The following is a 14149-nucleotide window of genomic DNA, read 5'->3' as shown; positions in this document are numbered from 1 at the left end:
GTGGTAAGGATTAGTTATGAACAGAAAATAAATTATTACAAACAATATTGATTGTTCTTGTTGAAAAAAAAGACGTTTATTCTTGTTTATAATGAAATCACAGATGGGGCAAACAAATTGTACTATTACCAGTAACACCGTTTTTGTTTTAGACTAAGTAAAAAATTATATGCATAATTTGATTGAACAATAAACAGAAGGTGACACAAATACTGTTAAGATGAGGAGAGTGATGAGACACTGACACCATAGTTACTGTAGTAGGAAACACGAAAGCTTTATATCTAGCTTTCAACACAGTATTTATCAACTCGGTCACCTTATAACATTCAGGACATATGCATTCAACTACCTCGTACCTCTGCACATTGATTATTTTACTGTGTTACTATTTCCCTTTTTCTTACTTTCTAGCTCTGCATTGTTGGTTAAAGGCCTGTAAGTAAGCATTTAATGGTAAAGTCTACACCTTATGTACGGCGCATGTGACAAATAACATTTTATTTTGATATATGTTATAGAGGTGAATGGTCATAAACCAAGTTGCTCAACCAAATGTTGAGTTTGGAACTAAATGGAAAGATGACACCGTCACTAGAGGTCCCATCATTGTGGGTTCATGACATTGATTACAATCTTTCCCATGTTTCTATTGGCTTCCATGTGTCTGTGAGCATCAGCTACCTGGTCCAGACTGAACATGCTGTCGATTACAGGCCTCAGGCGGCAGGGGGAGCTAGTCGGGTCTGAGAAGTGAGGTAGGGCCCTTTCTGAGAAGGCTCTCACCAGATCTGCTTTATACTGACATGAGAAAACACAGGACCACACATTTCACATTTAGAAAGTAGTAACAAAGACAGTGTTCTAGGCTGGGGTAAGGCTAAAGTTTTTAATTGCATGGCATTTAAGTGAGAGGTCCATATCCAACACATATTGAAAGTTTTACTTTGGGCATTATTGCACACAGAAAATTTGTGTTGTCGGCGCTGCCTTTCACTGACATATTTTTTACTTTTTAATTTACATTATAATATTAGTTTCTACTGTGGAAATAATTTCCTCTCGTAGGACAAGCAACTGATCAATCAATCAATCATCCATACATCACCTGCAGACTGCGTGACCTGAGGAGGCTACAGAGGAGCTGTCCTCGTTTAGACAGCAGCTTGCCCAGTATGTCTCCTGTCACGGTCTTTCCTCCCATGCAGCCATACAGCACCCATCGTCCATCTGTGGCCAGACAGGCCACGTTCCTCTCCCAGTTGGACCCACCAATGCAGTCCAAGATGACGTTTGCTCCTCTGCCTGCACAAAGCTTGCCTGTTTAGTCTAGTTTGATCCAATGGTTTCTCTGGATACATCTCTCTCTCTCTCTCTGTATGGCTAAGATTTGTATCCACACACACTGATTTGTATGCATATGATACAATTATCAAATGAACTCACTCAATGTTGTAAGCAGTTCACAACACCCTAGATTCATTATTATGTGAAATGGCATTTATGTTCTCATTGACCTGATTATTAACTCACCTGCTGTAAAATCACTAACTTTCTCTGCAAAGTCCTCATGTTTGTAGTTGAAACCAGCAGCGGCTCCCAGTGTCTCTGCCATCTGTAGTTTCTCAGAGCTTCCTGCAGTAACTATGGGAATAGCCCCAGCCAATCGGACCAGCTGGACAGCGGCAGTCCCCACCCCACTGGCCCCAGCATGCACCAACACTATCTCTCCTTCCTTCACCTGAGCTACAAAAGAAGAGATTGAACATACATCTACAAGTCTGGGTTTCCTGATTGGTGCTTTGATTAAATGCCTGAATGCAAATATGAAATAGCCTTTCTTGGCTATGCAGGTCTCTTTTGGAAAAGAGGTCCTCTGACCTCAATAGGACTTCCTGGTTAAATAAAGGTTAAAGTCAAATAAAACTTGCTATAGGGGCCTACCTACGAAGTGCAGGAGCTGAAATGCAGTGAGCCAGGCCTCAGGTATGGCAGCAGCCTGGTAGACAGTGAGATGAGTGGGGATAGACATGAGAAGCTCCTCTGGAACAGCCACATACTCGGCATACCCTCCTCCAGAGAGTAGGGTCATGACCCAGTCCCCTAGCCCCCAGGACAGCCTAACCCCTGGGCCAACGCTGGCCACTGTACCAGCCGCCTCCAAACCCAGGACCTCACTCTCACCAGGTGGAGCGGGGTACAGTCCTTTCCTCTGTCAAAATAGAAACAACAACTTTAGTGTCTTAGCATAACAATAGTTAACATAATATTTGCAATCCACTTCAGTGTTCAGTTTGCAATTGAGCCTTCTGAACATTCACCTCTGTGACTGTCCAATAGCTTGCTATATAGGCATATGCTTAGAGTGATCCTGTGACTGTTCAATAGGAGGTGGAAGAAGTGACAAAGATTTTGTTGTTGATCGTAGAGCCATAGATGAATATTCGTACGGTCTATAGGGGTATACCTGCAATGTGTCAGCCCTGTTCAGAGCGGTTGCATGGACTCTGATGAGGACTTCTCCATGTTCAGGTTGAGGTCTGGGGACATTCCTCAACAGCATACTCTCTGGTCCCCCTGGTGTGTCCACACACACTGCCGTCATCATCTGATAACCATTCATAAATAATTGTATTTGGCAGACGCCTTTCAGGACACTCAAAGCCACATTACATTGAGAGTACATAAAAATCAAGTTCAGGTTCAAATCAATTTTATTCCACAGAGGAATAAAATCAATCATTCATAGCGATCCAATGATGGGGCGGCAAGTAGCCCCATCATGGTTAGAGCGTTGGACTAAAGGTCGAAAGATTGAATCCCGGAGCTGACAAGGTAAAGATCTGTCGTTCTGCCCCTGAACAAGGCAGTTAACCCACTGTTCCTAGGCTGTCATTGAAAATAAGAATTTGTTCTTAACTGACTTGCCTAGTTAAATAAAGGTAAAGTAAATAAATAAAAATACATAACGACAAAGCTTTGCTCTACGTGTGTTGTATGACAAGTCAATTTCAGCATACTTCTGCATCTGACCACATCTGTTCCTTTGGGGAAATATTGCATAATAAAAGCGTAATAAAGACTTTATTAATAAGGTACTTGCATTGTTTTCTGATTGTCTCTAATGTTGTGACATGTCTTCAAGAACCTTGAATGGAAAAATAAGTTCGGAACTGACTTACAAACAAAACATCTGCAGCCCGTTGATACAATAAATGCGTTGATGACAGGCCTACTGGCGCAAAGTTTACGCAGTGTTGATTGAGGTAGTGCAACAATGTAGCCATTGACAACGTAGTAAAATCGCCAGATAATTTGTTGCGAGTTTTGGCTACATTGTTTACACTTCCTATCACCTCGCCAATGTGGGCAGAAAGTTGTCAGAACTATCGAACATCTCTCGAGCTCATTCTGCCACACAACAGGAGAGGGCAATGAACTTATTGAATTACAAAAATATGTTATGTAAACTAAGAAAAAAGAACATTGCACAACAAGAGGTGCTGCAAATAAAGCATTATAATAATCTTGAAAGCTTGTTTTTAGGCTACTTACCAAAAGAGCTCAACAATTCCCAGAGAATGTGCTTGTAGTGGGTTTATGAGTTGCCTGATTGTAATTCCTCCTACCCGCTGCCCCCCACTTTATAGTTGTAGTGAGGGAACAAGATCAAGCTAAAGAATTACCTTTCAAAACGCTTTGAAATTAAACATGAACCAAAGATTATAGGCTACACTCTGAAATACGCCAATTTAATGAAATTGTGACAGCCAGCAGACTAATAACCATGTATGGACTGGGTTATTACACAACACTGTGATAATCCTCAACACATAATTAGAGAAGAACAGTAACACACATTCAATTCCCTACCACCCTGGGAGAAATACAATAACCCTACAACAATGCTTGCTTGGATGTCATAGCAGCCAACACTCCCGTGTAGCCTATCCAGAGTAGCCTACTGATCTGCTCGCATCCACACCTAAAAAAGGTAACAGAGCAACATCGTGGGAAAACTGTAGACACATGCTTGTGATACAGGTCGTCATTCATCGACGAGGTAAGACAATTTGATGAAACCTTGATTTGCAAGTGAAACTTCATGGATATATTGAATAAGAATACATTTAGTTATGTTAATGTCTGGGTGAGTATTGTTAATGTGATGAAAACAGGAACAAATAGAGAAGTCAAAAACAAATATTCCTTTTATTCCCAAGCACCATGATAAGGCATGATCTGGATATGACCGAGGTGGTCGACCGCAAGAGACCAAAGTCTGTTCTGGATGTGAGGTTTCTGAATCACCAGGAGGACATTATTCTTCAACACAAACTGACCCTGTTAGACATGAGGCACAGGTACACCCTCAGAGTTCTGTGTCAGGATAGAAACTCACTGATGATGGAACACAGGAAACTACTACTTCTCAAAGTCTGTGAACCTTGTGCCACTATCAACAAAACCATGAAAGAAATATCCGAAACTAAAAAGGCAAGGATGGATCGTGCCGTCTCTGCCTCTGAGAACAGACGGTTGTACTCCAGTAAATCCCTTTCCATCGACAGAAGAAAACTAGTCTCATGTTGGCAGACATCAAACAGTAATGTCATTGTAGAGAAACCTACAATGGTTGGGGTTGAGGCTAGAGGAACATCAATGCTGAGCTTGAGGAGATCTCAGTCAGCACAGCCCAAAACCGTACACCCTGCCAATCACAGAGAGACAGAGACAGGACACTCTGCCATGCACAGACAGACACAAGCAAGGGCAGGGCACTCTGCCAAGCACAGAGAGACACAAGCAAGGGCAGGGCACTCTGCCAAGCACAGAGAGCCAGAGGCAGGACACTCTGCCAAACACAGAGAGACAGAGGCAGGACACTCTGCCAAACACAGAGAGACAGAGGCAGGACACTCTGCCAAACACAGAGAGACAGAGGCAGGACACTCTGCCAAACACAGAGAGACAGAGGTAGGGGCAGGGGTGTTTTCTATCATGCAGCTGAGGCAAATATCCACTATCGACAGTATCTCAGAAAAGGAGCTGGCCAGCCAACAGCAACATGCTAGAGGAGAGAAGGAAAGACTAAAACAATATCAGCAGGATATGCTGAGCCAGAAAATAAACAACTTTCTGAAAAAACTTGACAACGCTTGTAATGAGCAGATAGAAACATGACAGAGGTATTGCTTTCAAAGGTCAGATGAAAACACGTTATACCACTTTTTTTGAGAAACCTGATTTTCATATGGTGTTTCATGTAGACCATTTTGTTTCCTAGTAACCTTTGTGAAGTAATTATCCACTTTTGAAAGACTGTAAATGCACACCATCAGGTTTCCTCTGTGAGGTAAATCTCAGGTAGCTTAAGGGAATAGTGCCACTGCTTTTAGTTAACTGATGGAGTCAAATAAATCAAGACAACACAAATTTAGCTTAGCAAAACATACTGTATTGTTGTAATTATATTGCAAACAGGGTTGTCAAACTTGAGTAAAATGGGTACTTTACTTTTTTATTAACAAAAATATATACATGTGCAAACAATGTTGAATAAGCGAAAGGGAATAGCAAGTACATTAACTCTTACATGAACTCAAAAAGATATACACTGAGTGTAAAAAACATTAAGAACACCTGATCTTTCCATGACATAGACTGATCAGGTGAATCCAGGTGAAAGCTATGATCCCTTATTGATGTCACTTGTTAAATCCACTTCAATCAGTGCAGATGAAGGGGAGGAGACAGGTGAAAGAAGGATGTTTAAGCCTTGAGACAATTGAGACATGGATTGTGGATGTGTGCTATTCAGAGGGTGAATGTACAAGACAAAAGATTTAAGTACCTTTGAACGGGGTATGGTAGTAGGTGCCAGGTGCACCAGTCCACCACCCAAAGTAGATCCAGCCAAATTGACACAACTGTGGAAAGCACTGGAGTCAACATGTTCTGAGGGCAAAAGGGGGTGTGCAACTCAATATTACTTCCTAATGTTTGGTATACTCCTAACAGACAACTACTAGATAGTACATTTACATTTTAGTAATTTAGCAGACGCTCTTATCCAGAGCGACTTACAGTAGTGAATGCATACATTTCATGCATTTTCTTTATTTTATTTTTTTGTACTGGCCCCGTGGGAATCGAACCCACAACCCTGGTGTTGCACACACCATGCTCTACCAACTGAGCCACAGGGAAGACTGACAATGAAATGAGTATAAAAAGATACGTTAAATAAATGAAATACATTGACATAAACAATTATTCAGTCATGAGCGTATTTACAGTATACTGTGAGCAGATTAAGCGATACTGCCATTCTTCTTCATGGTCACCAAGGCTGTGTGTAATGGAGTCCCCAGGAGTAGGGCTTGGTTCTTCTTCCATTGTGGAGAACTCACCAGCGCAGTGTCTACACACACACACACACACACACACACACACACACACACACACACACACACACACACACACACACACACACACACACACACACCACACACACACACACACACACACACACATTTGGGGTCACTTAGAAATATCCTTGTTTTTGAAAGAAAAGCAACAACAAAAAATTGTCCATTAAAATAACATCAAATTGATCAGAAATACAGTGTAGACATTGTAAATGTTGTAAATGTCTATTGTAGCTGGAAACTGCAGATTTTTTATGGAATATCTACATAGGTGTACAGAGGCCCATTATCAGCAACCATCACTCCTGTATTCCAATGGCACGTTGTGTTAGCTAATCCAAGTTTACCATTTTGAAAGGCTAATTGATCATTAGAAACCCTTTTGCAATTATTTTAGCACAGCTGAAAACTGTTCTGATTAAACAAGCAATAAAACTGGCCTTCTTCAAACTAGTTGAGTATCTGGAGCATCAGCATTTGTGGGTTCGATTAATGGCCAGAAACAAAGACCTTGCTTCAGAAACTCATCAGACTATTCTTGTTCTAAGAAATGAAGGCTATTCCATGTGAGAAATTGCCCAGAAACTGAAGATCTCGTACAACGCTGTGTACTACTCCCTTCACAGAACAGCGCAAACTGGCTCTAACCAGAATAGAAAGGAGGAGTGGGAGGCCATCTTGCACAACTGAGCAAGAGGACAAGTACATTAGTGTCTAGTTTGAGAAACAGACAACTTCAGGAGTCCTTAACTGGCAGCTTCATTAAATAGTTCCCGCAAAACACCAGTCTCAACGTCAACAATGAAGAGGTGACTCTGGGATGCTGGCCTTCTAGGCAGAGTTCCTCTGTCCAATGTCTGTGTTCTTTTGCCCATCTTAATCTTTTATTGGCCAATCTGAGATATGGCTTTTTCTTTGCAACTATGCCTAGAAGGCCAGCATCCCAGAGTCACCTCTTCACTGTTGACATTGAGACTGGTGTTTTGCGGGTACTATTTAATGAAGCTGCCAGTTGAGGACTTGTGAGGCGTCTGTTTCTGTATACACATACACAGTTGAAATCGGAAGTTTACATATATTTAAATACACATAAAACTCGTTTTTCAACCACTCCACAAATTTCTTGTTAAACTATTGTTTTGGCAAGTCGGTTAGGACACCTACTTTGTGTATGACACAAGTGATTTTTCCAACAATTGTTTACAGACAGATTATTTCAATTATAATTCACTGTATCAAAATTCCACTGGGTCAGAAGTTTACATACACTAAGTTGACTGTGCCTTTAAACAGCTTGTAAAATTCCAGAAAATTATGTCATTGCTATAGAAGCTTCTGATAGGCTAACTGACATCATGAGAGTCAATTGGAGGTGTACATTACATTTACATTTCAGTCATTTAGCAGACGCTCTTATCCAGAGCGACTTACAGTAGTGAATGCATACATTTTTTTTTTTTTCTCCGTACTGGTCCCCCGTGGGAATCGAACCCACAACCCTGGTGTTGCAAACACCATGCTCTACCAACCAAGCCACAAGGGACCCTGTGGATGTTTTTCAAGGCCTACCTTCAAACTCAATGCCTCGTTGCTTGACATCCTGGGAAAATCAAAAGAAATCAGCCAAGACCTCAGAAAAAAAAGTAGTCTCCACAAGTCTGGTTCATCCTTGGGAGCAATTTCCAAACGCCTGAAGGTACCACGTTCATCTGTACAAACAATAGTATGCAAGTATAAATACCATGGACCACGCAGCCATCATACTGCTCCGGAAGGAGATGCATTCTGTCTCCTAGAGATGAACGTACTTTGGTGAGAAAAGTGAAAATCAATCCCAGAACAACAGCAAAGGACCTTGTGAAGATGCTGGAGGAAACAGGTACAAACGTATTTATATTTACAGTAAAACGAGTCCTATATCGACATAACCTGAAAGGCTGCTGAGCAAAGAAGAAGCCACTGCTCCAAAACCGCCATAAAAAAGCCAGACTGATGAAACAAAAACAACTGTTTGGCCGTAATGACCATCGTTATGTTTGGAGGAAAAAGGGGAGGCTTGCAAGCCGAAGAACACCATCCCAACCGTGAAGCACGGGGGTGGCAGCATCATGTTGTGGGGGTGCATTGCTGCAAGAGGGACTGGTGCACTTCACAAAATAGATGACATCATGAGGAGGAAAATGATGTGCATATATTGAAGCAATCTCAAGACATCAGTCAGGAAGTTAAAGCTTGGTCGGAAATGGGTCTTCCAAATGGACAATGACCCCAAGCATACTTCCAAAGTTGTGGCAAAATGGTTTAAAGACAACAAAGTCAAGGTATTGGAGTGGCCAGCCTTGTGGAAGGCTACCCGAAACGGTATTGGAGTGGCCAGCCTTGTGGAAGGCTACCCGAAACGTTTGACCCAAATTAAACAATTTAAAGGCAATGCTACCAAATACTAATTGAGTATATGTAAAATTCTGACCCACTGGGAATGTGATGAAAGAAATAAAAGCTGAAATAAATAATTCTCTCTACTATTATTCTGACATTTCACATTTTTTAAATAAAGTGGTGATCCTAACTGACCCAAGACGGAATTTTTACTAGGATTAAATGTCAGGAATTGTGAAAAACGGAGTTGAAATGTATTTGGCTAAGGTGTATGTAAACTTCCGACTTCAACTGTATATCACACACACACACACACACACACACACACACACACACACACACACACACACACACACACACACACACACACACACACACACACACACACACACACACACACACACACACACACACACACACACACACACACACCTTGACTTTTTCCACATTTTGGTGTTACAGCCTGCGTTTAAAATTGATTAAGTGGAGAAGTTTTGTTACTAGCCTACACCCAATATCAAAGTGAAATTATGTTTTTCAGAATGTTTACAAATTATTTAAAAATGAAAAGCTGAAATGTCAATAAGTATTCAACCCCTTTGTTATGGCAAACTTAAATAAATTCAGGAGGAAAAAATGTGCTTAAAAAGTCACATAATATGTTGCCTGGACTAGCTCATCTTTGTTCCCCCACACATACAAATAATTGTAAGGTCCCTCAGTCGAGCAGTGAATGTCAAAACACAGATTTAACCACAAAGACCAGGGAGGTTTTCCAATGCCTCACAAAGAAGGGCACCTATTGGTAGATTAGTAAAAAAAAAAATTTAAAGCTTAAATTGAATATCCATTTGAGCATGGTGAAGTTATTAATTAAACTCTTTTCTCTATATACATCAATGATGTCGCTCTTGCTGCTGGTGAATCTCTGATCCACCTCTACGCAGACGACACCATTCTGTATACTTCTGGCCCTTCTTTGGACACTGTGTTAACAACTCTCCAGACGAGCTTCAATGCCATACAACTCTCCTTCCGTGGTCTCCAACTGCTCCTAAATACAAGTAAAACTAAATGCATGCTCTTCAACTGATCGCTGCCTGCACCTGCCCGCCTGTCCAGCATCACTTCTCTGGACGGTTCTGACTTAGAATTTGTGGACAACTACAAATACCTAGGTGTCTGGTTAGACTGTAAACTCTCCTTCCAGACTCACATCAATCATCTCCAATCCAAAGTTAAATCTAGAATTGGCTTCCTATTTCGCAACAAAGCATCCTTCACTCATGCTGCCAAACATACCCTCGTAAAACTGACCATCCTACCAATCCTCGACTTTGGCGATGTCATTTACAAAATAGCCTCCAATACCCTACTCAACAAGCTGGATGCAGTCTATCACAGTGCCATCCGTTTTGTCACCAAAGCCCCATATACTACGACCTGTACGCTCTCGTTGGCTGGCCTTCGCTTCATAATCGTCGTCAAACACATTGGCTCCAGGTCATTTACAAGACCCTGCTAGGTAAAGTCCCCCCTTATCTCCGCTCACTGGTCACCATAGCAGCACCCACCTGTAGCACGCGCTCCAGCAGGTATATCTCTCTGGTCACCCCTAAAGCCAACTCCTCCTTTGGTCGTCTCTCCTTCCAGTTCTCTGCTGCCAATGACTGGAACGAACTACAAAAATCTCTGAAACTGGAAACACTTATCTCCCTCACTAGCTTTAAGCACCAGCTATCAGAGCAGCTCCCAGATCACTGCACCTGTACATAGCCCATCTATAATTTAGCCCAAACTACTACCTCTTCCCCTACTGTATTTATTTATTTTATTTATTATTATTTTGCTCCTTTGCACCATATTATTTATATTTTAACTTTGAACTTTCTTCAAATTACAAATCTATTCCAGTGTTTTAATTTATTTACTTTGCCACCATGGCCTTTTTTTGCCTTTACCTCCCTTATCTCACATAATTTGCTCACATTGTATATAGTCTTATTTTTGTCTACTGTATCATTGATTGTATGTTGTTTCACTCCATGTGTAACTCTGTGTTTTTGTATGTTGTCGAACTGCTTTGCTTTATCTTGGCCAGGTCGCAATTGTAAATGAGAACTTGTTCTCAACTTGCCTACCTGGTTAAATAAAGGTGAAATAAAAAAAATGAATTACACTTTAGATGGTATATCAATACATATAGTCACTACAAAGATACAGGCGTCCTTCCTAACTCAGTTGCCGGAGAGGAAGGAAACCGCTCAGGGATTTCACCATAAGGCCAAAGGTGACTTTAAAACAGTTTGAGTTTAATGGCTGTGGTAGGAGAAAACTGAGGATGGATCAACATTGTAGTTACTCCACAATACTAACCTAATTGAAAGAAAGGAAAAGAAGGATCCTGTACAGAATACAAATATTTCAAGACATGCATCCTGTTCGCAACAAGGCACTAAACTAATACTGCAAAATAATTGGCAAAGCAATTAACCTTTTGTCCAGAATATAAAGTGTTATGTTTGGGGCAAATCCAGCACGGAGCCAGTGCCTGCCTGAGAACTGATAGCGGATGGACACCTGCCCACTTTGCAGCCGAGGCTGGGAGACTTGGTGTGCTGAGAGTATAACTCTCCATATTTTCAAGCATAGTGGTGGCTGGATCATGTTATGGGTATGCTTGTAATCGTTACGGACTGGGGAGTCTTTCAGGATAAAAAAACCCGGAATGGAGCTAATTACAGGCTAAATCCTAGAGGAAAACCTGGTTCAGTCTGCTTTCCACCAGACACTGGGAAATGAATTTACCTTTCAGCAGGACAATAACAAAACACAAGGCCAAAGTTTCTTGTTTCTTGTCAAGAAGATAGTGAATGTTCCTGATTGGCCAAGTTACAGTTTTGACTTAAATCTACTTGAAAATCTATGACAAGACCTGAAAAGGTTGTCTAACAATGATCAACAACCAATATGACAGAGCTTGAAGAATAATGGACAACTTTGTCATTATGGGGTATAGTGGGTATATGGGTGAGATTTTTTTAAATCCATTTAATTTTGAATTCAGGCTAGAACAGAACAAAATGTAGAATAAGTCAAGGGGTATGAATACTTTCTGAAGGCGCTGTATATATATTTTTTACATCCTTTAAAACAGCCATAGATTAGAAAACATAAGTATTGCTCGGTACGCTCTGGTACGCTCAAAGGTTAATATTATCGACACTCCGGTCATTTCAAGGTTAAAGATGCACTATGCAGAAATGGCTCTGCCATTTCCTGGTTGCAAAAATTCTAAATACATATTGCAGCTTTAATATGATCAACGCTCCGGTACACTCATTTACACTGAAAGGTTCATATTATGTATCCAGTTGGTGTTTATGAGTTGTACCTTCAGACTCTATGTTAACCCGGGTGGGCAGGCGTTGTGTGTGGTCAGCATACTGCAGTGTACACAGTGTAGCCTCGGCCTTCTCTCCTGGTGTAGTGAACATCAGCACCAGTATAGTGCAGAGAGCATTACTTTCCGCCACCTGAACAGAGCTATGGATCTCCTGGAAGCAGACAGAGAACAGGGCAGAAGACTGGTCTAGACATTTTGTCAATAGTAGGAGCCTTCAGAGCAAACATAACGTAGTCATCTAACATACTGTGTACAGCTATCACAACAAAGGTTTCTGGTACTATGTTCTTACACCTCTATTTACTTTGAGCAGACAATAACAGTGTATTTTTAGATCTGCATAAGATGCATAATATATGAAAATGGATTAATATTTAATTTCAGATATCAATGTGAATGGCTGGTACACTAATAAGCTGGTACCTTGGTGAGGTGTAGCTGCTGCTTGCGGCCAGCGTAGGCATTGAGATACTGGCTGAGGGTGTCCAGGAAGTCCCTGATGTCTGTCTGCATGTTGCCCTGCGTAACAAGCCTCTCCAAGGGGATGAACGGAGGGATGTTATGCCGGCAGATCCTCAGATTAGATCCCAGATCTATCTCCAGGTTATATGTCTCAAGGTAGACGCCTTCGTATGCAGTGGCCAACGAGACACACACTCCTTTACCTTTACGAGTCTGGAGGACATCATACCCACCTGAGAAAGACAACGAAGGGGAAAGAGGCGTGGATGGATGGTTGGTGATATTGTCTAAAGAGTTGCTATACCACCCACACACACACACACACACACACACACACACACACACACACACACACACACACACACACACACACACACACAGTTGCTCATATTTGGGTTATAAGTACCTACCTATAAGATGGTGAGCATGAAGCAGGTCCTTCAGTTGTGTGTGTCTGGCCATCATCAGCAGAAGTTGTGAGTTATCTGAGCCATCTTCCAGGTCATCAACATCCTCATTCCTCTCATATGGAACATCTGTTCGGTCCAGTAGAGTTCTCATCTTCTGGAGAGACTAGAAAGGAATACGACCATACAATGACTTCTCAGATACACTGAACTACTTTAAGCTCTGAGCAGCAGCCTACGACCACACAATGACTTCTCAGATACACTGAACTACTGTAAGCTCTGAGCAGCAGCCTACGACCACACAATGACTTCTCAGATACACCTGCAACCTGTGATAACGGTTTGATACTATTTAAAACCAAGGAATGTACATTTGTAAACATTCTATAACAACACCTCCACTTATTAGTAAGCATCCATTTATTCTGATAATAAATTATAGCTACTGCCAGGTAATGTGACATCAGTATAAGTGATGATCTAGCTAGTTTACCGTATTTGCCTTTATTTCAACTTTTAACTGGTCTCTTTTGGTGAGGAGTGCCTGTAGGGTTGCATTCAGCTCTTCCTCGCGACCTCTCTGTCGAAGTTCCTGCTGCTTCAATTCAAAGTTGTTCGCCTCCATTTCCAACATGTTCAAGTGCCCCAAAACACCTGGGGATATAAAATGATAATAAATGATAACCAACCAGCATGGTAAATTACACACATTTAAGACCAATCTACTCAAAAATGACATTTGTACAAACTCTTGGTAATGCAAAAACGGTTAAAACGTTATTTGACGCTACCTTTTCTCGATTCTTCCATTATGTCCTCCGTGTGAGCTAGCTAGCTAACTTGCTAGTGTAGTTTTGAAAGTTGTCAGCAAAGATTGAACAATGTTTGAAACGCGTAAGTGAATGCCAAAATAAAACTAATGACGCGTGCATGGAGTTATTAAATAAATTAGAGATCTCTAGTAACTCTTAATAACATATGCACATTAGGTCACTTCAATTTGGCGGCTAGATTTCCAACCCGGAAGAAAATCAAAACAAACTGTCGGTCTGTCTTTTTTT

At 41.2% G+C, this 14149-nt stretch overlaps 2 protein-coding genes across 10 annotated transcripts; both read right to left on the bottom strand.

Moving 5' to 3' along the window:
* Positions 1–47: 47 nt before the first annotated feature.
* tp53i3 (tumor protein p53 inducible protein 3) lies at positions 48–3773 on the bottom strand. 8 transcript variants are annotated; one of them, XM_014211499.3, is made up of 7 exons: positions 3556–3660; positions 3104–3148; positions 2468–2608; positions 1945–2212; positions 1534–1746; positions 1109–1305; positions 48–801 (listed from the first exon to the last, which is right to left on the bottom strand). In XM_014211499.3, the coding sequence occupies exons 3-7, from the start codon at positions 2606–2608 to the stop codon at positions 607–609; spliced, it is 1014 nt and encodes a 337-aa protein (XP_014066974.1). In that variant the 5' UTR covers positions 3104–3148; positions 3556–3660; the 3' UTR covers positions 48–606. The 8 variants fall into 8 exon arrangements, 6 of the variants coding, with proteins under 6 accessions (XP_014066974.1, XP_014066973.1, XP_082811914.1 ...); XR_001330094.3 differs by lacking the exons at positions 3104–3148; positions 3556–3660 and adding an exon at positions 3183–3338 and having other exon boundaries at positions 1553–1746; XM_014211498.3 differs by lacking the exon at positions 3104–3148 and having other exon boundaries at positions 3556–3773.
* A 1663-nt stretch (positions 3774–5436) lies between these two features.
* cenpo (centromere protein O) lies at positions 5437–14134 on the bottom strand. 2 transcript variants are annotated; one of them, XM_082955787.1, is made up of 7 exons: positions 13880–14134; positions 13582–13742; positions 13089–13251; positions 12640–12911; positions 12205–12367; positions 6298–6424; positions 5437–5958 (listed from the first exon to the last, which is right to left on the bottom strand). In XM_082955787.1, the coding sequence occupies exons 1-6, from the start codon at positions 13896–13898 to the stop codon at positions 6315–6317; spliced, it is 888 nt and encodes a 295-aa protein (XP_082811913.1). In that variant the 5' UTR covers positions 13899–14134; the 3' UTR covers positions 5437–5958; positions 6298–6314. The 2 variants fall into 2 exon arrangements, with proteins under 2 accessions (XP_082811913.1, XP_014066971.1); XM_014211496.3 differs by having other exon boundaries at positions 5437–6424.
* Positions 14135–14149: the final 15 nt, after the last annotated feature.

This window comes from Salmo salar, chromosome 09 (genome assembly GCF_965601325.2).
Source record: "Salmo salar chromosome 09, fSalSal1, whole genome shotgun sequence".
Taxonomy (NCBI): Eukaryota; Metazoa; Chordata; class Actinopteri; order Salmoniformes; family Salmonidae; genus Salmo; species Salmo salar.
Note: the sequence above shows the minus strand (reverse complement) of the source record. Positions and strands in the feature narration are given on the sequence as shown.

What these genes read in the sequence shown, in the direction of transcription:
- cenpo (XM_014211496.3), bottom strand. An exon ending in TTGAAATAAAGGCAAATACG is followed by an intron (nt 13,252 to 13,581) that starts GTAAACTAGCTA and finishes ATTCCTTTCTAG; the next exon opens with TCTCTCCAGAAGATGAGAAC. An exon ending in TCATGCTCACCATCTTATAG is followed by an intron (nt 12,912 to 13,088) that starts GTAGGTACTTAT and finishes TGTCTTTCTCAG; the next exon opens with GTGGGTATGATGTCCTCCAG.
- tp53i3 (XM_014211497.3), bottom strand. Translation starts at nt 3,287, where the DNA reads ATGGCTACATTGTTGCACTACCTCAATCAACACTGCGTAAACTTTGCG. An exon ending in GGGCTGCAGATGTTTTGTTT is followed by an intron (nt 2,609 to 3,182) that starts GTAAGTCAGTTC and finishes AATGGTTATCAG; the next exon opens with ATGATGACGGCAGTGTGTGT. An exon ending in ACAGGGCTGACACATTGCAG is followed by an intron (nt 2,213 to 2,467) that starts GTATACCCCTAT and finishes CTATTTTGACAG; the next exon opens with AGGAAAGGACTGTACCCCGC.